Source organism: Eleutherodactylus coqui, chromosome 6 (assembly GCF_035609145.1).
Source record: "Eleutherodactylus coqui strain aEleCoq1 chromosome 6, aEleCoq1.hap1, whole genome shotgun sequence".
In the NCBI taxonomy this organism is placed as follows: Eukaryota; Metazoa; Chordata; class Amphibia; order Anura; family Eleutherodactylidae; genus Eleutherodactylus; species Eleutherodactylus coqui.
Genome location: NC_089842.1, coordinates 141,580,589 through 141,604,228, shown reverse-complemented (window position 1 = coordinate 141,604,228; position 23,640 = coordinate 141,580,589). Strand labels below are relative to the sequence as shown.

The window sequence follows — 23,640 nt, the reverse complement described above, 5'->3', positions numbered from 1 at the left end:
TGAAACGGACGCAGTCCAGACTTCCTGAAGGCACTAGATGTTTTGGTTTTGACTGGAGGGTGCTAATAGATGGACCTACAGCCCCAGGGTCCCTGTTGAAGGGTGAACCCCTGGACTACCACTATACTTAGAACAAGACTGATCTTAAAAAATGAGATACTCTGTCCACCAATCTCGTGCTGTGGTGAGACTGCAAACACATGCTGTTCTGGGCTGGCTCCAGCTTGCGGCTCATCCTGCAAGCGGGAATCGTGCCAGAGCTGCCTGCAAGGAAACTGCAGGCTGGCTATAATAGGGGATCCAGTCCTAGGCACGGCTCCCCTGTTCCGGAGTCTGCAGAATTTGTGCGCAAAGTACTCTTCCCATGTGGAGGGTAACACCGCTCTTCAGCCAGCCTGGATGAGTGCTGATAAGATAAAACACTGTTGTCAGTGTGTCATCCTGGACTCGGCCATTGTGGCACAGTTGTCTGCAAGGGACTGCAAGAGGCAACAGGGGAGCTACAGCTAGGGAAGACACAACCCAGTCCAGAGTAGGCGAAAGAAGTGATGTGTCCAGTGAATGCCTGTGCAGGTACTCTTTCCATATGGAAAGTACCACAGGTCTCAGCAATGCTGGCAAACAATTTGAACACCCTTGTTAGTAAGCAGACTTCTCTGCCGGATGTAACTCTCATTGTGTGGCAAGAGTGGAAATAGTATGTGGCCCTGGCCGGCCCCTGACCCATGTCATCTTGGGAATGGACACTGTGCCAAGGCTGCCTGCAGGGAACTGCAGGAGGGGAAGCCGGGGGACTACACGTTAGACGAGTCCCCACCCCGTGCGGAGCAGACGTGAGGGGCGATGATCCCAGATAATCCCTGTGCAAGTACTCTGTCCGTATGGAAGGTACCACAGGTCTCAGCAAACACTTGTCTGTAAAATGTGCTATTCTCTGCTATAATCTCATACTGTGGCAGGAGCGCACTTGGTACGTGGCTCTGGCCGCCTAAAGGCTGAAAAGGAAGGTGAAGCAGCCAGACTGTCAGGGCTTGAACCCACGACCTTTTGTGTTCTCATCAGCAGCTCTCTCCACTAGGCCATCGAGGACTCTGTGTTAAGGTTGCCTGCATGAAAATGCAGGATGAGCAACAGGGGAGCTACAATTAGCTCCAACCCAGTTCGAAAGACGAGATCCTGTCTGTTGGATGTGACCTCGCACTGCAGCGAGAGCGCACTTGGTACGTGGCTCTGGCCAACCCCCATCCACGTGTCATCCTGGACTATGACACCACGGTACGGCTGCCTGCAGGAGCGGCAACAGGGAAGCTACAGATAGGCAGGCTCAACATGGTCCGGCGAATACCTGTACGAGTACTCTACCAACATGGCAGGTACCACAGCTCAGTCAGACTGGAGCCATTTTGGCAATTAGTTTGAACACTGTAGTTCGCAAGATGAGATAACCTCTAGCTGGATGTATCTCGTATGTAGCGAGAGCGCACTTGGTATGTGGCTCTGGCCACCCCTGTCCGCGTGTCCTAGATACGGACACTGCGGTACTGCTGGCTGCAGAGAACTGCAGGAGGGGCAACCGGGGAGCTACCAAGGCAAGGCTCAACCCGATGCGGAGCAATATGAGGGGCGATGCATCCAGAGACTCCCTGTGTAAGTACTCCTTCCGGTATGGGAGGTACTACAGGAGTCCCCAAGCCCAGAATCACGCTGAGGTTGGATTGGGCAGGGACGAGACTACACTATGGCGCCTAGAAGTAGAGGGCCATAGCGTTTGGGGTGGGGGCGCGCAAACTACCACACAGAGGGTTGCCCAACACTGGCCGCCTTTGTGACACCCAATGTCACATTGCCACACACACAATCGCTTCCCAGCTCCCCGGCATTGACCGCAAAAAACACAGCGCAGTGGCTTATACAGTAGAAAAGTGCGCCCGTATTCAAGCTGCACCACGAACCCATGCATAGCCTTTGGGTGGCAACATGCATCGCAGAGTGCATATGCCGTGCGGCGGCAAAATAGCACACGTCGCGCCATGCAGTGGCGTCACAGGCAGCCTGTCAATAAACAAATAGGGCACATCGCAGCGTCAGCAATACCAACAATCGGACCATCGCCGTAGAACCTGCTGGCCCACGGCTAGAAACAGTGTGACCACTGCCCCCCCCCCCCTTCCTACTGCCCGCACAGGGGGGGGTCATGCCACAGCCTCATGATAACCGCGAAAGCCACAGGCCTGCTGCAGCAGCTCACCAGCGACTAACAGTTGAATAGGCCCGAAAAACCACGGGCTAAATTTTTCAGCCGTGCCCCCCCTGACTAACAGCTGCTGCCTGCAATGCTCGCAGAAGTCCCGAATGTGGGGACCACAAAACAAGAGGCCAAGGCCTGGAAGCCCCCAAAAAACATAGGCTAAATTTTCAGCAGCACTGGCCGCTGCCCACTATGCTGGCAAGGATCCCGACCACCGTGGGGACCATGAAAAAGAGGCCGATGCAGCGCTTGAAGCACAAGGCCTGGAGAGCCTGAAGCCTGGGCCCACAGTGTAGACGTGGCTGGTCCATGGCGGCGTGAAAATCAGGGCCCAAAACAGTGGCCCTCGCATGCTAGCATGAACCAGCCAAGGAGAGCACCCTTAGCCACCATGCCCCGGGATAGCAGTAAACACATCCGCCGGGATGGCGGCAAAACAACAACACGGCTGCCGCATGGCAGTAATACAAGCATGCCACCGCCATGGCGTCAGTGGCGTGGTATAACCGGTGCACATCAGCAAGCAACAGGGTCACACCAGGCAAAGTACAGCGCGCCGCACCAGAAGTACACACGCCACGTTCACAGCATGGCTGGCACAGTGACATAGGAGGGGGCTCCTGTTACAGGGGCAGGGAAGCAAGGGGAGAATACTCACCTACCATAGCTACGCACGTACTCCCGGTTGTCCTGACACTGTGCATGCTACCTCATCTCCGGCAGTGAGCCCGATCATCTCGCCGTCCTTTGGAAAGAATGGGAATGCTCCAGGATGGGGACACTATGACTGGCGGGTCACTATCAGCTTTTAGTCAGAGCTGATGTGCCTCTTTTTCTTGGAGGAGGACAGACTCTTGCCGTCTTGCCCTCCTCGTGGGGAACAGAGAGTTCTGCCTGCCCTGTTGCCCACATCCATGTATAATCGGGACAGGGAGAGTCCTGCCTGCCCTGTCCCGCATCCATGTAGTCCTAGGGGACCTTGATAGAAGAGGTCTCCTCCTTCAGACACTAAGCAAAAACTGAGCTTGCTCATGCCTGCAGGAGGAGGGGTTATAGCTAGTGGGAGGAGTTAACACTTTTTATGCTTAGTCTCCCCTCCTAGTGGCAGAAGCTATACCCAAGGTCTTTGCTGTGTCCCCCAATGATACAGACGAGAAAAGTATATCTGAACTGCAATACCGGACACAGCCTGTAGGCAGGCACATACTACCATTTCTTGAAACTTTTTCTAACCTCGAATAGTCACTTTAAAACAGGTACGTAGATAAATGCATAAATAAAAATGTAATAAAAGATAACAATGCAGCAATCACTGTACAGGGAATGGTAATCCATAGGGCCAAGATAGATAGGATTGGTATTTGCATAATTTATTTAAGTATCGGTAAGCAGTTTCAGTGCATGGAAGAAAGTCAGTTCATATTCAAGGGAGCAGACTGGAAAAATTTGGCATGTCTGTATACTCCCTGACATTCAGTAATCATTCAAATGAATGCAAAGTATAATATATTTAGTGCGGCAGATAAACAAGCTGTCTTAATGTGCCCCTGTAGAGTCACTGGAGTGTCCTGATAATCAGCCTCATTTTCCCAGTCAATGAAGATAATTTTGTCTCTGGAAAGATTCCGGTCTCCTAGAAAATGCTATCTAATCATAAAACTGATTAGGACTCCATAAATACAAGAGGCTTTGTTACTAACCTGGGAAAGGGGCTACAATGGATTTACAGCAACACAGATGACTACACAGGGCTTAAGGGAAACCCAAGGCATTTTTTGTACCAAATTGAATCCATGTACTGATTTGATTTTTGATCTGCCTTTAAAAGCGCATATTTTCTATTTGAAGAGTCTTTTTTCTACTTTCTTTCCAGGGTTATGATTTCTTATAGATTCTCTAATAAATTGCTGGAAGAGCAGATAAACTTTTTAAAGAGTTTAGCCACTTAGAGCTCCATAGACATTGGATTCTTGTCAATTCGGAAGGGTTAACAAATCTAATGTACGAAGGTGATTTTTATTTTTTTTGAAACCTGTGAAAATAAAGGATCTGACAGGTACTTAAAGGGGTTGTCCCGCGGCAGCAAGTGGGTCTATACACTTCTGTATGGCCATATTAATGCACTTTGTAATGTACATTGTGCATTAATTATGAGCCATACAGAAGTTATAAAAAGTTTTATACTTACCTGCTCCGTTGCTGGCGTCCTCGTCTCCATGGTGCCGACTAATTTTCGGCCTCTAATGGCCAAATTAGCCGCACTTGCGCAGTCCGGGTCTTCTGCTGTCTTCAATGGGGCCGCTCGTGCAGAATGCCGGCTCCGTGTAGCTCCGCCCCGTCACGTGCCGATTCCAGCCACTCAGGAGGCTGGAATCAGCAATGGACCGCACAGAAGCCCTGCGGTCCACAGAGAGAGAGAGGATCCCGGCGGCCATCTTCAGCAGGTGAGTATGAAGACGCCGGACCGCCGGGATTCGGGTAAGTACTACCCGGTTTGTTTTTTTAACCCCTGCATCGGGGTTGTCTCGCGCCGAACGGGGGGGGGGGGGGGGGGGGTTTTAAAAAAAAAAACAAAAAAAAAACCCCCCCGTTTCGGCGCGGGACAACCCCTTTAAGCAGCATTGCATATTTTTGGTGGCTGCTCTTTGCTTATTTTTCTATTGACATTTGACAGTTTAAAAATGAGTAGTCTCATTGAAAACCCCAATCCATGTTCTATTGGAGCACTGGATAAAGGCCCAGTTACAGGGAGTGATAACCGCTTAAACACCAGTTTGAGTGACCGCTTTGAGCGATCATTTTGCATAAACTATTAAGTAGCTACTCGGCTACTTAATAGCTTATTAGCGTGCAAATGAAGCCATAGCTGAAAGCAGTTACTAGCCCGAGGGCTGTTATCTGCTTTCAGTTACTTTGTTCTCCGACAGGAAACAGTGCTATCAGCACTACCCTCAGAACTGAGCGTGCGGTCCTGATAAGACAGCACCACGAATTTTAGGTTGACCTGAATTTAACGATCAACTAGCAGTGCACGAAAAGTGCACGATGGCTGCAAGTTTAGACGCAACGATTATCTCTCAAACGATCGCTTTTTAGCGATCATAGCTCCATGTAAATGGGCCTTAACACACAGAGGTCCCCCATGGTATGAAATAAATATGACTCCATGTTTTATCCTAGGCAAAGCCATTTTGTATTGGGTAGCCATCTTGTATGACTTTTATTTACATTAGTTTTTCTTTTAAAATGAGACTACTGATATGATATAGTTGCTCAAAAAGCTTTGAGTGAAGAGCCAAGGCCAGAGCTGCAGCTGATAGCTATGAAGCATCCAGACCGACCGGCATGTCCAGATGACTTGTTTCTTGCTGTTCAGGCACAATTATACTAAACATTTTATTGTTGTACATTCCTGTACCTGTGTTCCGAGAATCTAATCATATATGATCCCACTGTGCCGGCGTGTTTGTTGGCATTTTAGATGTTAAATTCTTTCATCCATATTCATCTTTGTGTTTAGTTTTATGAATCAATGATAAACAAATTATTTTTAAAAAAAATTGAATTCTTGTAATTGAGGCATGTGCCTCTATAAAAACTGCTGCCTGTCAATAAAATATAACTTCCGATCACATCCAGTCTTCTTGTGGTGGAGGTTATTTCCGAGCTCGGCTTATATAAACAACCTAATTTGAAACCCAAAGACATAGTCTGGAAAGTAATCTTTAAGCTTTCAACACCCATTTTGACTCCTCTCTATGTGCCAGAATGGAAAGCCCTCCATACGAGCAGCTCCCATTCTAGCAGACTCAAGCTGTCCCTGTATCCTCAACCTTTAGTCTGCAAAACAAGCTAGGTTTCAAAAAGAGTTGTCTGTTGGCAATATGCTAGGGCACTACATGAAACGAGCTGCAGGTAGGGGTAATATTTGAATACTCACATGTGTCACAGTCATATGAGAAGCCAGAGTTTTATTAGGGACATCATAGATTCCTTCACGTATCATAAAGGCAACCCCTTTCTCTCTCCAGAGATTGTAATCCATGGCACTTATCGTGGCCGCCTGTAAGACATTGTTTATGACAACTTTTACATGAATACAGAAAAGACATATCAAACTTGGGGCAAATACCCATGGAGTGAATCGCTACGAGTTTCCCGCTGCGGAAAACCATGTGTGAATTCCATAGCCATTAGGTTCTATTGAACCTAATAGCTTTCCACCTGCCAATGTTCACATGCGGAATTCTACCATGGATTTCCGTAGCAGGAAAAAATAAAAAAATTGCAGCATGTTCTATTTTCCACGGATTTACACTGCGGGAGGTCTCTATTAATATAGCATTAATGGAGACTGTGGACTCGCAGGCACTTTTTTGTTTTTAATTACGGTACTCCCACGGCGTAAATCTGCGGGCGTATCCCGCATCACTCCTGGGCATGAGCCCTTAGAAGTGCAATAATTTGAAAACCACATTCAAACCCCATTCTGACCACAGTATGTTAGTATTTTGCAGCAGTATTTGTAAGCCAAAACCAGGAATAGGTCCAAGATACAGAGCAGATGACATAGGTTCAATCCCTTATTTTGGCTTCAAAATACAGATGCAAAACTACTGCAGTGAATGGGGCCTAACATTGTAAAAAGATGAAGAAGCAGAGCTGTATAATAAAGCAGATACTGACCCCTCGATCGTGTAGTTTCATTTTTAAATCCCAGTCATAAGCTCCTTTTCTGGAGTCATAGCGTTTGCCCAAAAACTGACGGTTCTTCACATCCCAATATCTATCAATAGGGAAGAGCTTAGGTTCAGGAGTTTGCCAAAACTTAAAGATGTATTCCAACTCATCCCTTTCTTTGTACTGCAATGAGAAAAACAGAAATTGAAAAGAAAATAAAGGAACAAAACTATTAAGTGTTAAAAAGACCTCCCTTCCTACACTTTTCTTGTCCGGCACCATACACCCACTAAGATAGTCACGGCCCATTTACACGAGACGATTATAGTTCAGAATCAGATTCCCGCACCCCCAAGGTAATTTCAACAATCATCGTGTGTAAATGCAAGCAGCGACTGAACGAGAGTTTCTGTATGCGAAAAACAGAATGACGCGCTGTTCAATGCAAACAGCAGCCGTTCGATTTTGAATGACGGTCTGCCTCCCCCCCTTTAACCTATTTTATAACACACTCCAAGGACCCCAGCACCTGCTGCCGCGACATTTTAATAAATTGCCCGAGCCATTTTTTTTTTCAACAATTCAACCTTGACACTTTCCCCATTTAAAGGCAGGAGGGTGGGTCTTCCTTTATTCCTTCTTCAGACTCTGGATTCCCAAACTTTTCTGACTCCTCCAATACCCCCCCTTTCCTCAACTCCTGTTAACCCTGTCATGCGGGCCTCCACCCACGGCCCAGTAGGCCTCTGTTACAGCCCTTACTTTAGATATAGATTGAATGAAACTGAAAGTTCTCTCATGTACGTATAATTGCAGCCTCCCAGCTCTCCCTTGACATCAGATATTGGGAACATAAAGATCAAGCATGTTTTTTTTAACTTTCCCATCAAAAGAGATTATCACCAGGCTATTAGGTGCTTCTGCGTAAAACAGTTGTCCAATGTAAAAAGGGCCATTAACGTAGTAAGTGGGGTTATTCTTCTCAACCACCTTATGTAGTGTATGGGGCAGCTGAGAAGAACAGCTGTCAGACAAACACTCTGAAGATGCATGGGCACCTTTACTCCTGGTCCTTCAGTAGTAACAATGAGCGGAGAATCTCCCCATCGGGATAATATCATGCACTATACACCAGTTCTCTCCAAGTAACTTAAGAGCATTACACAAACACATGAGAAGAATTTAGATTACACTTTGTCATTATGAAGCCATTCAATGATTACTGTAATGATACCCAAAAGCTGTTTGAGTACCAGTCTAACTATTTTGCCTCTAATTTCCCTGAAAAAAGGCTTTTAGGAAAGAGCTGCTGAATTTTGATATGCTAAACATGCTCAGAAACAAATAATGTCCCATTTGGCATTGATGAAAGCCTCTTTAGCCCATTCTTATGAGAAGATGAAAGCAGAGTCTTCAATAATAAAGCTAAGCTGGAGAGGCATAAATTAGTTCATCTACACATGTGGAGTCTTCACAATGGTAAGAAATGAGTTGTGCTCATGTTTGTGGAACACTGAAGCAATCAATATATGCAAATGAATGGAAATATACACAAAGCCGAGAAATTATATTTAATATATTCTACTTTGCTCAATATTTGTTTAATTCAAGACCTGGTTTTCCTTTAGGGTCCCGCCTGGGAGCTTTCTGAGGTAAAGCAGTAGAAATCAAAATGTGCAGTGTTGGAGGGCATCTAGCCGAATGTTGACCTGGGGCCAAGAGATTCTAGTTTGTTTTTTTTCTTGACAGGTTATTGCGACCAAATGATTTTTTTTAAAAGATATATCATGAAAAAGAACTGGTAGATGGGGCATGACCAAGAAATACATCCTTCGCACATTCCCTCCAAGCCAGTTTTTGGCCTATGTGACCAAGCCCAAATTTTTCTAAATCAGAGAGGTTTCATAGTATTTTCGTGACCCATTTTACTTTATATCTATGGTTGGGGTGTTTTTCAATATGTGACAATTTCAGTTTGTAATAAAGATAGTCATATCACATGAAATAGTGAACCTAACCTAAGAGAATAAAAAGGAATTAGGAGAGCAGACTAGATAGAAACATAAAAGATTAATAGCAGAAAGAGACCACGTGGTCCAACAGTATTCTCCCTTCGTGGTAGAACAACCCTTTATATTTAAAGATGGCTTGGTGGCCGCTACTTACCTGCAGTCCACCATACAGGCTCCGATTCAGTTTTGGAGCTGTGAATGTGTCAAGTGAACAGTCCCCACCACTCATTGTCAATGAAGCCTGAGGTCACTCATTGATAGTGAGCGATGAGGACTGCCCACTTAACACAAAGCACCAGGAGCCAAATGGAACAGGACTTAGCATGGGCTAGAACAGTGGTAGGAATAAACAAAAGGCAAACCTCGTTGGAGTCAGTGGAGCTCCGCTGACATGAAAACATAGGCTGCCTGTCCATGGGAGCAGGAGCCAGCAGATGGATCTTCGCGGTAAGCCTATCTGACAGAGGCCCCCTGTCCACGGGCGTGATTTTGCCGTCTAACGCTTTCCATAGTGTTGTTCTGCTTGCGGCATGCTGTGAATTGCTGCGATAGACTGATCTCTGCTGTCAGCCTGCCGGCTCCTGCTCCCGGGTGGCGGGTCCAGCGGTGGATCTTCATCACGACAGGACAGGGGGCCAGATAGGCTCACCGCGGGGAATCGCAGCCATTTCGCAGCATGCTGCAAATTGCCGGACGCGAGCAGAGAATCGCTATGATTCTCCACTCGGACAGGGGGGCTGCGCTTTCCATAGCAACGCTATGGAAAGTGTTCACTGCGTTCCAAGCAGCTGGATTATCGTTGTGATTATAACGGTGTTCACTGAGAATGCAGTGAAAATTCACCCATGGACAGGAGCCCTTAAGGGTGCGGTCAGACGAGCGATTTTTTTTCACGCATGTATAGGCGCGCGGGGAAAAAAAACCCAAAAAAAACCCACGCTCATCTGACTGCACCCAAAGCCTTAGGCCGCCTGCAGACGAGCGGGTCGGATCCGGCAGCGAGAAATCTCGCCGCGCGATCCGACCCCAGAGCCTGCAGGGACGAGCGCATACTCACCCGCGCCTGGCGGCCCCGGCTCTTTGATGTGCCGGCTGCCGCTCAGCCGGCGCATGCGCAGACCGGAGCCGGCGGCCAGGTGAGTGCGTGCCCCGCAGAAAATTAGAACATGCCGCGGTTTGTTTGCCGCGCGAGATTTCGCGCGGCCAAACCGCGGCCGTCTGCATAGGAGTGCGTATTGTAATGCACTCCTATGCAGACTTTCAGCGGCGGAAATCCCGCGGGAAATCCCGCGGCGGGATTTCCGCTCGTCTGCAGGCGGCCTAAAGCAGAAGACTGATTTCTGTTTATAAAAAGCAGAATAGAGGTATAGATATGGAATGGACAATCACTGTAGAGCTGTAATGGTTGCTTCAAATTGAAAACTAGAAAAAAAACCCAAAACAACTTGTCTTCATATTTTATGTAAGGGGTAAATGATATTATACGGCCAACCCGCTATTATGCAAATAAGGATCTGAAGAAATAAAGCAATCTTAAACTGGACTACAAGGTTGCTGAAATCCCATACAATTAATTTATAATACAATGGATCTGAAAACAGAGATGCATTAATTTCCCAGCATACATTGCAGGATGAACCATTACACAGGAGTGCTTTATTACAGAATGCCTTGGTATATTAAATTAGGAATACTGCATTAAAGTGTACCTGCCAGAGCAACCAGGGCGTTCTATTCAATGGTTATAGAGAGAAGTTGTTTCCCATTCATGCCATTTCTCTACAATGCTCAATGGAGACCTACTGGCCATTCCTGCACGAGATCTTTAATGGAAACCAGCAGGTTGAGTTTGTGCGTGTGTGAGGAGAGGGAGCCTAGGTGCACTTTTCTTTCAGAGCTGTAGTGGTGCCGCAATCTGCCTCATCGGTACTGGGGCTACACCTAGACATTTCATTATGCGAGTCGGGCAAACTACGATTTCGCAGCCGTAAATATACATAGGCAAGAATGAGATCGCCCAGATTTTGCCATCTGCAAGCCAAATGATGGCGATTTTTTTTCTTTCCTGGTTCTTGCCACAATTTGGAGAAAAAATGATGCAACAGCAATTTTTCTGTTATTTTATGTGATTTCCTGTGTCTGCCATGATACAGGAAGTGTACTTGTTGAAACTGCAAAGTCCGGCAGAAGAGATCCGCCTGCTACGTCAGTGAGCAGGCGTCTCCCCATCATGGTAATTGCTGCGCAGTAGCCACCTCCTCTGCATAGACTTCATTGGAGCGATTTACTGTTCGCTATATTAGAGTGATATATCGCTAACAGTCATTTCACACATACTGATCTCTAGCGATAACTTAGTCCAGCAAAGTCTAGGGGAAGCTTAGCCTCAATGTGAGCGCAGCCTTAAAACATGCATTTTGGTGCAGAATTGCACCTTCCTGGTGACACTAGGGTAAAAACTAAAAAAAAAAAAAAAGTCTCCAAAACAGCTGTTAATCAACAATACCAAAAATTGCCCAAGTAAAGAGAAGGGTCTCACCTAATAAAAGGATATTGAAATTTAGCAAATAAAACTTCATTGTATTTTGAATTTATACATTTTTCCAAAGCAATTCCTCTAAGGCTGGGTTCACACGGGGCGTAATTGCCATGGAATGTCCGTACACACTTTCTGCACGGACATTCCGCCTGCAACTTTTTATCCCGGGATCAGCCAGCCAAGTGGACGAGATTTGCAAAGATCTTGCAGCCAAGCCGCACTGAAATTGACATGCCGCACAGAATTCAAAGACGCGACATGTCAATTCTTTCCCAGTTTCTGCTGCGGCCTCTCCTCTCTATGGGGAGAGATGGCCCCAGCGGAACACAGGCAGCGAAGCTCCTCCAAAACCCGCAGCCCTGCATTTCTCCCACGGAAATCTTGCGGTATTTCCATGTGGTCATTCCGCATGATTTCAGTCCCGTGTGAACCCAGCCTAAGTTCTCAAAAATCTCATCTCATCGATAAGTAACCTTCATGGGGAAAATGAGCTGTCCCAGATTAGCCAGCTCCTTCCAAAACTATCCACAGATTTTGTGTTGCAACACCACAAAGTACTTATGAACAGCTGTTTTGATAGAGAGCAGCCATGTTATTCTAATTCTGGACAGCCCCTTCAACAAACGGTATAAAAAGTTTGTCCAGGTCACATGACGACAAGAGGTACTCCGCTCATTACAGCACAATTCCATAGCCATGGACATACTGGTACATAGCTCATTACAAGTTTGTGTGTGCAGGTTTTATATATATAACATAAGCCTACCTTCATAAAAGCCATGTTCAGCAAAGACAGGACACTCTGTTGGTACTCCGGATCTGTGACGCATTTAATAAACAGCGCACATTTGTCTTGTAGGTATGCAGCAGTCTTACTACGGACCATACTGTTGCCAAAAAGCTCAAGAAACATTTCACACTTCTCTAAAGAAGAAGAAAACTGAATTTAAGACAATTACACAAACTAAACATTTTATAAGAGTGCTAAGGAAAACCAAATGTGGATTGGTGAAGGTTCAGCACTTCCATTCAGGCATGTGCTACTGATAAAAGTGGTTCCATACTTCTTGTAATGTAACTTAGGAAAGATGACATCAACACTCAGTCAAATTTAGGCTAAACGTACATCACGTCTGAGCAAGTCAGTTGGGGTTGTATTTATTTTTTAAGAAGGACACTGTACTGTCCCGATGGGATATGAAACCGATGCCTATACACACCACTGGGAAACTACCAAAATATAACCTTTAATTAGGTACAATTACAATTCCTTTAATTGGGTAAATAAATAAGTTGGCGCATGCAAAATTAAGTCTGCCATCAAGTGGACCTAAATCAGAAAAGATTCAGGTTTAAGGCCTATTCACACGTCAGTATTTTTCATTTGTGTTTTGTAAGCCAAAGCCAGGAATGAAATGTACAGAGAGAAAGTATAATGGAAATGTTTGCATTTCTGTTTTTGCTTTACAAAATACTTAGATTACCATGTGAAAAAGTGCTCATGTGTATAGTCCCATAGGCTAGAATTGGTTTGTGTATTGTTTGAGATTCATAGACCACATCAGGAAGGGTATAGTTTCTCATTAGGGAGAGCATCTTGTAGGTGTAAGGAGACTTAAAGACATGCATGGTCTTCTGGGAAACTTATGCAAATAGAAGATGGAACAATGCCTATACAACAGCACCTATTGAAAGATAGTATTCCTGAAAGTCAATGTCAGACCTATTAATAAGCCTTGTATGTATGATTGGTAGAGATGAGCGAACCTACTCGGCCATGCCCCTTTTTCGCCCGTGCGCCGCGATTTGAGTACTTCCGTACTCGGGTGAAAAGATTCGGGGGGCGCCGTGGGTGAGTGGGCGGTTGCAGCGGGGTGTGGGAGAGAGAGAGGGCTCCCCCCTGTTCCCCGCTGCTACCCCCGCTCCACCACGCCTCCCCCCGCCCCCCGAATCTTTTCACCCGAGTACGGAAGTACTTGAAAATCACGGTGCTCGATCGAGTAATTACTCGAAACGAGTATATTCGCTCATCTCTAATGATTGGGAATAAAAACCAAAGCCAGAGTCTTCTCTAGGAGGTAAATATGAGGGGCAAACCTCCGAAACAGTGTCTGTGTATGGTTTCACACTGATGAAGGGCAAAACCCCCCAAACTGTCTGTACATGGTTCTCGCTGCCTTCTGGAGAAGACTTGTTTTGGCTTATATTTCCAGTCATTGCTACAATGCTTGTTAAAAGGTCAAACATTGACTTGTAGGAATCTTTAATACAAGTGTCAGATAATGTTGATAACACCAGATAGAACTGGAGCTACAGCAATTTAAAGTAAAACGAGCTACATTTGTCCAAAACTGCAATGTCCTTTTCCTGCAGGATAAACAGAGTTCGTCCTAAACTGCTTGGAGAGTGGGGGTGGGGTCAAGCAGATTTTGAGAAAGGGGAAAAAAAAAAAAAACCTATCCCGAAAAGGAAATGCTACAATAAATGCATGACAAAAGTGCATCATAATTGGCATGAGTCTGTACAGTGAAGCTTATGGTTAATGTAAGTTACATTTCTAAATATATACAGACTTCTAAGCCCATCATTGCAAAAGCATGAACCTTAGACATTGCAATTTTACCTTGTAATCCCATTTGTACTGGATTTTCCAGGGCCAATGTCAAAAACAGCATTTGTCGAGCGAGTAGCTCCAAGTCACTCTCAATGATGAAGAACTAGATTAAAAAAAATAAAATCACAGAACAGGTTTAGAGAAACTGTTACAAAGCTTAAAATGTATTAGACTAGTGATAAGAAGAGCGGTCTGGTTTAGAAAACCCATATTCGTTTAACCTAACAGGGATTTGAGTTAATATAGGAGGTCCTCTATTTAGGATACTCATCTCTTCAGCAAAATGGAGAGCAAATACAGAGTGCCTCTTGCTCCGGAGGACCAGTCCTGTCCGGCATTACACAGTCACACGAATTTAAATGGGCATTGTGTTTCATTGTCGCTGAGGTGGTCCTACAGGGAAACTGAAGTTACTGCCAGACTTCCGTACAGAATACAGCTGATGGCAGGGTTCCCAACAAAGGGAAACTTTGCTTTCAACACATGGTCTACCAAAAATTAGTTTTCCAAAGCAGAAAGCCCCTTTAAACCTTTAAGGACACAGCCCAGTTCAGTACTTGACATATCACCCCTTCAAACGAAGGTGTCAAATCTTTAAAAAAAATTAAATAAAGTGTAAGGCATGTTGTGATTGGTTACTATGGACAGCAGAGACATTTTTGCTTCTAGACAGTTTGCTGCATTTAAAGACCTATGCCATTTCTACTTTCCAGCCACGAAGTGGTGCGAGGGCTTGTAGTGTCATTTTGCAATACATAGGATTTTATGAACGCTTTTTACTGTGTTTTTGGGGAGACAACATGAAGGAAATCACTGCATCATACCATTACGGAGCTTGCCCTGGAAACTACCTTACTGCAGCTCGATAATGGTATGGGGCAGGGCGTTACTCAAGTGATATTTCCACTACAGGCAATGCTCTGGGGGCATTTATGTTCAAAAAGATTTTATTAAACCGCAGGTTATTTGAAGTAAACATGATCAATACAGGGTAATGGGCTCAACCTATACAGCATATTACATACCCCAGGCCCTACCTGGGCCAGGGGTCTATAGATATCCCCGCTGTCAGATTTACATAGAATCCCTGTTATTTTACTGAACGAACTCAACTTAACACATCGTAAAACTAAAAGGTAAAAGGTAAAGAAGACCAAAAAGGGAGGAAAAGGAGGGGAGAGAGGAGGAGGGGGTTGCTAGATATCTTCATCCTCTTCTCAATCAAGTTATTGCGATCACTTTAGGCAATGAGTGCCCGAGATGATCCACTCCCTAAATCTCTGCGAGGTTTGGATCTGCACCCATGGTGGCACAGAACCCGGGATACTTGCTTTCATCTTCAGCTCTCGTTTCCTCATATCTTATGAGAATGTTCATGGATTCTACCCATGATGCCTTGGAGGGAGCAGTCATGGTACGTCATAGCCTTGCAATGATCTGTCTGGCCGCCACAACAAAAGAGCAACAGCCCTTTCTTTACTTTGGAAGTGGATCCTGGAAACATTGATAGGAGGGCAGTTTCCGGAGTTAAGGCAACAGAGGAACTGCACGCTAAGTTGTAGAGGGACATACTATCGCCCCATAGGCTGGTTACTGGAAGATATTCAAAATTAGGCGTTAGCACTACTTGTTAGTGGGTGTGTGCCTACACAGAGCTAAGAAAAGATCATTTTTAGAGATGAGCGAGTATACTCGCTAAGGCAAATTACTCCAGCGAGTAGTGCCTTTTGCGAGTACCTGCCCGCTCGTCTCTAAAGATTCAGCCGGCGGGGGAGACCGGGGGTGAGCAGTGAGTTGCGGGAGTGAACGGGGGGGGGGGGGGGGGGGGAAGCGAGTACGCTCGCTCATCTCTAATCATTTTATTATTTTAGTGCAAATTCAAAGACTTCACTTGTGTGACAGAGGTCTTAAGAGCAGAAAAACCTATTTATTCAGGTCTTTATCTGATATTACATTTTGTTTAGAGATCAGAAATCACTAAGTAACAAAACCAAAAAAAAAATTTTGGAAAGCCCGTACTTTAAGATACTTACATTCAGCCTTCTCTGCGGCCAGCGACGTGCCTGACTGATGGTTTTGAGAAGATGTCTCCCATCCCCGCATCCCACGAGCAGAATATTCAGCTCCGGTACATCATTACAAGTTGATAAATGTTGAAGGGTACTCTGAAGACCTGAACAAGAAAAAAAAAAGCATTGTATTGTACCTCTTTCCGAAGGGATAATGGCAGTAATGAACCACTGCTGCAGTTGAAGCTACAGACAATACAGATCAGAATGCAGCAATACAACAAGAACAAAAAGTTCTCTATACCGAGCTAAATCCATTAGCAGTGTCTAATATCAGAGTTACATAAGAGGATAAAAGCACCTTCATCTTGTGACGCAAAGACATTTGTGCTCCTTAGACCATGACCGGGGTAACCATGCTGCAGATCAGATTCATACTGGCTGTTTTCGCGCATTAGACGTGCGTGAAAAGATCATGTCTAAATAGAACCAATGGTTTCCTATAGAAGCGTTCACACAAAGGAATTTTAGACGTGCAAATAGCTTGCACCAATCAAAGATAGGACATACACTGCAAACATGTCTGAGGTCCGTGGTGCGAGAAAAGATAGGACCTGACCCATCATTGGTGTGTGCTTTCCACAGACTCCTATGGGAGCTGAATTACACGCACCACGGACCTTGGGTCGTGTGAATGGGCTAAGTCACATAGCTGGAATTCACCCGTTCACATGAGCTTTAGTGCAGTCTAGGCACAATCTTTTCACGCCCCTACACTGCACGCAGACAGCACTCCTGTGAACGAGGCCTAAGACGAGATAAGCAGTGTGGATGCGCACAATGCATTGTATCATCGGGATCCAGCATGAAGAAGCTTCTGCCTTATGAAAGCATTATAACTCCATGCAACCTCAGCTGCCCAAATAGTACACCCATAGCAGTGATCAAATCCCTACTGTAGCTCTGAGATCTCATACACAGGTAGTTTAGTTTGTTTTTTGGAACACGTACAACAGGAAAAGCACCAATCATGAGGCAGATGTCACCTAATTATGTGCCCATTAACAAGCTGAACATTAATGTCACTTGTTAAAGCCACTCGCACACGACCGGGTCAGACTCCGCATGCAGGATCCCACTGTGGAATCCAACCCTGTGCTCGGCCAGTGACCCCCAAGTACCTGTATGGATTCTTCTGAATTCTGTACTGCGGATTTGCCGGCTGGCACTAGAGATGAGCGAGCGTATTCTGTAAGGACAGATACTCCAGCGAGTACCTGCCTGCTCGCCTGCAAAGATTCGGGTGCTGGCGTGGGTGAGCGCTGTGTTGCAAGAGAGCGAGAGATCTCCCCCGCCGCTCCCCGAATCTTTGCGGGCGAGCAGGCAGGTATTCAGTAAGGACGATACTCGCTCGAGTATCTGTCCTTACCGAGTACGCTCGCTCATCTCTAGCCGGCACGCGTGCGCAGTACAGATTATGCCGCGCCATCGCTAGGCGATGATGCGGAACCTGCATCCTTTCCACAATGAGGATTCCGCCTAGAAATAGAGCAGGTTGCCATTTTTTCCCCAGGAGCGTAAAATTACAATTGATTTCCGCTCGTGTGCAGGAAAAGCCGCTTTTCTATAGCATGCTATGGAGGGTACTGGCTGCGGGGGCGGACGCCCACTCTAGATTCTACAATGCAAATCCTGGCCGTGTGCAAAAAAAAAGGTCAGTGAACTGCTATCAACTCTGCTTTTGGATGGAACACAGACAGCATAATGAGAGTATGCTCTGTGGAGTGTGCTCCAATAATGATGAACAACCAGAACAGATGCTCCTGGCAATGATGAACTGTCAGAGCGTGTTTTCTGCACTCCAATATGGGATTGTTCTCTGAGCGAGAAACCAAGTAATCTTGTAGATGTGATACCTTTTAATGGCTAACAAAAATACATGATGTTATTGCGAGCTTTCAAACCTACTTAGGGTTCTTCCTCACGCACAATGGAACCGATCTAAAGACATTTATATAAAAACATATACACATGATCACATGGGAGGGCACAGACAGAGTGAACTTAATTTGCAGGATAAGAGGGCACAGACATGTTGTGTTTAATAGCACTTACATAAATACCAGGGAGAGATGAGCATAACAGTAAATAATTAGTTCAGTGCCAAGGAATGTGAAAGTTTATAGTCTCTAAATTGATGTTAGGAGGTCAACAGGCCAGCGTGTTACCTCTGCTCTAGGTTTCGCAAAGCTCATAATCTCTACTGAAGTAGAAATCCCTAGTCAAGATTCCTGGACCCTTCCCTTCTGTGTTACAGGCAACCTGCAGATTTGAGGAACCTTATAATCAGGAGTGCATTGTCCTCTGACACACAAAAAAGAACTTCTCCCTGTAATGTAAGGAGCTGTAAGTCCTGCTCACATATACTGACTGCGGACAGGATACGGATCCCCAACACACAGCGGGGCTATAAGATCTCCGGGACATTCACATCTTCCACGTCCAATGTGATGTACCTGATCCTGTGCAGCAAATGTCCCGTTGGGGCCCATTATGTTGGAGAAACAGGACAAAAACTGAGAGCCAGGATGAAATTTCATCGACACGATTAAAGAGAGAAAGACAGAATTTCCTGTGGCAGAGCATTTTTCTAGTCACGGATACAACATATGAGAGTTATACTTAAAGGCAATTTTAAGTCCCGATGTCACAGAAGAATTTGGGAGTATAAGTTTATGACCACCTTTGATACCATCAAAAATGGAGTTTTTTTGTTCTTTTTTACATGAGTGGAGATTATGAGATATGAAAAGCCCAGAGCAGAGGTAACACGCTGGCCTGTTGACCCCTAACATCAATTTACAGAGTATAAACTTTCACATTCCTTGTCACTAGACTATTTACTGTTATGCTCATCCCTCTCTGGTATTTATCTAAGTGCAAATTAAGGCCTCCTGCACACAGGAGGATATTTACCGTGGAATCAGCAGTCGGCGGTCGCATCACAAATCTGCAGCAAATACCGCCTGTTACTTCCTATTGAGATCTGCTGCTTCCTACACATGAGCAGAAATCAACTGCGATTTCCACTCGCAGAGAAAAAAAATCAGAGCATGCTCCATTTTCATGCGGGCTCTGCACAGACTGCTTCTATTGAAGTCAATGGAAGCTGTCTGACCCACTCGCAATGAACACTGCGGACAGGTCGTGAATTCTGATTCATTGCTTAGCAACGGCACGGGAAAAAAAAATAAATTAAAATCAGTACTGCGCATGTGCAACGGCAAGCCGCCGGGTCCATCCACAGTACAGAAGAGATGGCATCAGAGCAGGTACGCGTGAAGGCCACTGCTCCCAGGGACGGCTTTTGCATACAGAGTCCTGCTCTGCCGTGTGCAGGAGGCCTCAGTACACTGTTTGCGCCTCCCATGTGATCATGTGTACATGCTTTTATATACATGCATCTTTAGATCTGTGCAGATGGCCGGGTCGGATCCGACTGTGAGAATTCTCGGAGCGGATCCCGACCCGAGCGTCTGTAGAGAGCAGCGTGACACTTACCTGCACCCGCGGCCCCGCCTCTTTCATGTGCCAGCTGCCGGTGCATGCGCAGAGCGGAGCCGGTGAGTGATGTTTCTGTGCGGGGCTCTGCGAGCCCGACACAGAAATAGAGCATGCCGCGATTTGTTTGCCAGGCGAGATGTCGCGCGTCCGTCTGCATAGCATTGCGTTTGTTAACGCAGTCCTATGGCAGCTTCCAGGGGTGGAAATGCCGCCACGGAATTTCCGCCCGTCTGCTGGCGGCCTAAGCCTGAGGATGGATCCTGAGAAGTCCAAAAGCTCGCATTAACATCATGTCTTTTTGTTGGCCATTAAAAGGTATCATATCTACAAGATGACTTGGTTTCTCTTACTGAGAACAATCACATTTTACTCTACTGGCTAAAACCGTACCAAACTTTTTTTTTCGTTCTGCGCTCTAAGCATGCTCTGAGTGCAATGATGAATACACCTTTAGACGAATGATGCACACTGTATTAGTACCGTGTTTCCCCAAAAATAAGACAGTGTCTTATATTAATTTTTGTTCAAAAAGGTTTAACTTTTTTACATGTATAGCTGCCTGGACACTATTTAAATTGACTTTTTAAATTAACTGTTAGCAGGGCTTAATTTTGGAGTAGGGCTCATATTTCAAGCATCCTCAAAAAGCCTGAAAAATCATTTTGAATCCTCAAAAATTCTGGAAAATGATGCTATGTCTTATTTTCAGGGAAACAGGGTATGCATCAGGTAGTCAGAAGCGGTGCAGCCATCTTTGCCCAGGACCAGAGGGGCACGTTAATGCAATGATCATGATGAACGGTGCATCTGTGGACATGAACGCAGCTGCATTTTTAGTCTCTTGATGCAAATATGTAAGCTTCCATTCAGCCAGCAGGCAGAGACCTTAAACAATGAGTTACAACAAAGCACATCAGAAAGTTGTAGAACTGTATTACTATCAGTGTGGGGGACTGCAGACACAAGAACCCCAAACAGCACGCGGCGCCCCCTGTGGAGGGTAGGAGCCACATGGCCGTACTTACACTGCATCTGAAGATCTACGGCAGGGCTGAAGCCCCAGAAGGTCGGGTACACCTCTCCGCCGCCGGCAGCAGCCATGGACGCTGGGGATGAATACAAACACATGAGAAGGGGGACTGCAGCGTGCACAGTCCCGACTGCGGGAGATACTTACAACTGCACCAGTTTATCACTATGTCACTGCATGCACCGCACTATCGTGACTTCACACCGCCGTTTAAATGAATATATTAACCCCGCTACAATATAGGCAAACCTCCCGAGCGGAGGCGCGACTGTCCAATAAAAAGCCAAAACCTCGAGATTGGCGTTAAAGGTGACCAATAAAAAGCTACAGATAAATAAGGGGCGGGTTAGAAGCGGCTAAACGACCTATCAAGCTAGGTTGTGCTGATAGTAAAGCTTTGAAGTTGCTATGGTGACGGCAGGCTACAGAACTGTTTTGTATCTGTTGTTTCTATAGTGCCGGCGGAACCCGCCTGCTCGGCTCGTGGGGCGCAGTGGGGCCGTGATATCCAGTGCAGCCCCGCAGCAGCGGACTCTGTCAGTGTGTTGATAAAGGGGGAATAGTGTAAAGTAAGAAAAATACTGTACCCCCCCAATCCCACGGGTCCGCGACGCTCACTTCCGGGTATACTGGTCATGTGGCTGTTCCGCTGACCAGTGCACAGGATTGGCTGCAGTGATCACGTGACCAGCAAGTACTCTGGCAGCGGATTAGTGGAGAAGCTAAAGTCTGGAGTATAAGATGTTTTAAAAATTTTCTGTGTAAAAAAGGTTTTATTACTGAACGGAGATGTGTGGGGCGTTATTACTGTGGGGAGACGTGTGGGGCGTTATTACTGAGAAGAGACGTGTGGGGGCGTTATTACTGAGAAGAGACGTGTGGGGCGTTCTTACTGAGGGGAGATGTGTGGGGGCATTCTTACTGAGGGGAGACGCGTGGCGGCATTATTACTGAGGAGAGACGTGTGGGGCGTTATTACTGAGAAGAGACGTGTGGGGCGTTCTTACTGAGGGGAGACGTGTGGGGGCATTCTTACTGAGGGGAGACGTGTGGGGGCGTTATTACTGAGGGGAGACGTGTGGGGTGTTATTACTGAGGGGAGACGTGTGGGGGCGTTATTACTGAGGGGAGACGTGTGGGGCGTTATTACTGAGGGGTGACGTGTGGGGGCGTTATTACTGAGAAGAGACGTGTGGGGTGTTATTACTGAGGGGAGACGTGTGGGGGCGTTCTTACTGAGGGGAGACGTGTGGGGTGTTATTACTGAGGGGAGACGTGTGGGGCGTTATTACTGAGGGGAGACGTGTGGGGGCGTTATTACTGAGGGGAGACATGTGGGGGCGTTATTACTGAGAAGAGACGTGTGGGGGCGTTATTACTGAGAAGAGACGTGTGGGGCGTTCTTACTGAGGGGAGACGTGTGGGGTGTTATTACTGAGGGGAGACGTGTGGGGCGTTATTACTGAGGGGAGACGTGTGGGGGCGTTCTTACTGAGGGGAGACGTGTGGGGGCGTTCTTACTAAGGGGAGACGTCTGGGGGCGTTCTTACTGAGGGGAGACGTGTGGGGGCGTTATTACTGAGGGGAGACGCGTGGGGGCGTTATTACTGAGGGGAGACGTGTGGGGGCGTTATTACTGTGGGGAGACGTGTGGGGCGTTATTACTGAGGAGAGAGGTGTGGGGGTGTTATTACTGAGGGGAGACGTGTGGGGGCGTTATTACTGAGGGGAGACATGTGGGGGCGTTATTACTGAGGGGAGACGTGTGGGGGCGTTATTACTGAGAAGAGACGTGTGGGGGCGTTATTACTGAGAAGAGACGTGTGGGGCGTTCTTACTGAGGGGAGACGTGTGGGGTGTTATTACTGAGGGGAGACGTGTGGGGCGTTCTTACTGAGGGGAGACGTGTGGGGTGTTATTACTGAGGGGAGACGTGTGGGGGCGTTCTTACTGAGGGGAGACGTGTGGGGGCGTTATTACTGAGGGGAGACGTGTGGGGGCGTTCTTACTAAGGGGAGACGTCTGGGGGCGTTCTTACTGAGGGGAGACGTGTGGGGGCGTTATTATTGAGGGGAGACGTGTGGGGGCGTTATTACTGAGGGGAGACGTGTGGGGGCGTTATTACTGAGGGGAGACGTGTGGGGCGTTCTTACTGAGGGGAGACGTGTGGGGGCGTTATTACTGAGGGGAGACGTGTGGTGGCGTTCTTACTGAGGGGAGACGTGTGGGGGCGTTCTTACTGAGGGGAGACGTGTGGGGCGTTTTTACTGAGGAGAGAGGTGTGGGGGTGTTATTACTGAGGAGAGAGGTGTGGGGCGTTATTACTGAGGGGAGATGTGTGGGGGCGCTCTTACTGAGGAGAGAGGTGTGGGGGCGTTATTACTGAGGAGAGACGTGTGGGGCGTTATTACTGAGGGGAGATGTGTGGGGGCGTTCTTACTGAGGGGAGACGCGTGGCGGCATTATTACTGAGGGGAGACGTGTGGGGGCGTTCTTACTGTGGGGAGACGCGTGGCGGCGTTCTTACTGAGGGGAGACGTGTGGGGGCGTTCTTACTGAGAGAAGACGTGTGGGGCGATATTACTGAGGGGAGACGTGTGGGGGGCGTTCTTACTGAGGGGAGACGTGTGGGGGCGTTATTACTGTGGGGAGACGTGTGGGGGCGTTATTACTGAGGGGAGACGCGTGGGGGCGTTATTACTGAGGGGAGACGTGTGGGGCGTTCTTACTGAGGGGAGACGTGTGGAGCCGTTATTACTGAAGGGAGACGTGTGGGGCGTTATTACTGAGAAGAGAGGTGTGGGGGTGTTATTACTGTGGGGAGATGTCTGGGGGCGCTCTTACTGAGGAGAGAGGTGTGGGGGCGTTATTACTGAGGAGAGACGTGTGGGGCGTTATTACTGAGGGGAGATGTGTGGGGGCGTTCTTACTGAGGGGAGACGCG

At 46.9% G+C, this 23,640-nt stretch overlaps 1 protein-coding gene across 2 annotated transcripts in view; it reads right to left on the bottom strand.

Annotated features, from left to right (window-relative positions):
- The window catches only part of DNAAF3 (dynein axonemal assembly factor 3), a 37,943-nt gene extending 17,049 nt beyond the window's left edge, over positions 1–20,894 (bottom strand). For both annotated transcript variants that reach the window (XM_066607755.1, XM_066607756.1), the window contains exons 1-7: positions 20,844–20,894; positions 20,692–20,772; positions 16,127–16,266; positions 14,103–14,196; positions 12,246–12,403; positions 6,935–7,111; positions 6,189–6,311 (exon numbers count right to left, since the gene is read on the bottom strand). In XM_066607755.1, the coding sequence (XP_066463852.1) occupies positions 6,189–6,311; positions 6,935–7,111; positions 12,246–12,403; positions 14,103–14,196; positions 16,127–16,266; positions 20,692–20,767 (768 nt within the window). In that variant the 5' untranslated portion in view covers positions 20,768–20,772; positions 20,844–20,894. The remainder of the gene's footprint in view (positions 1–6,188; positions 6,312–6,934; positions 7,112–12,245; positions 12,404–14,102; positions 14,197–16,126; positions 16,267–20,691; positions 20,773–20,843) is intronic.
- Between the last annotated feature and the right edge of the window lie 2,746 nt (positions 20,895–23,640).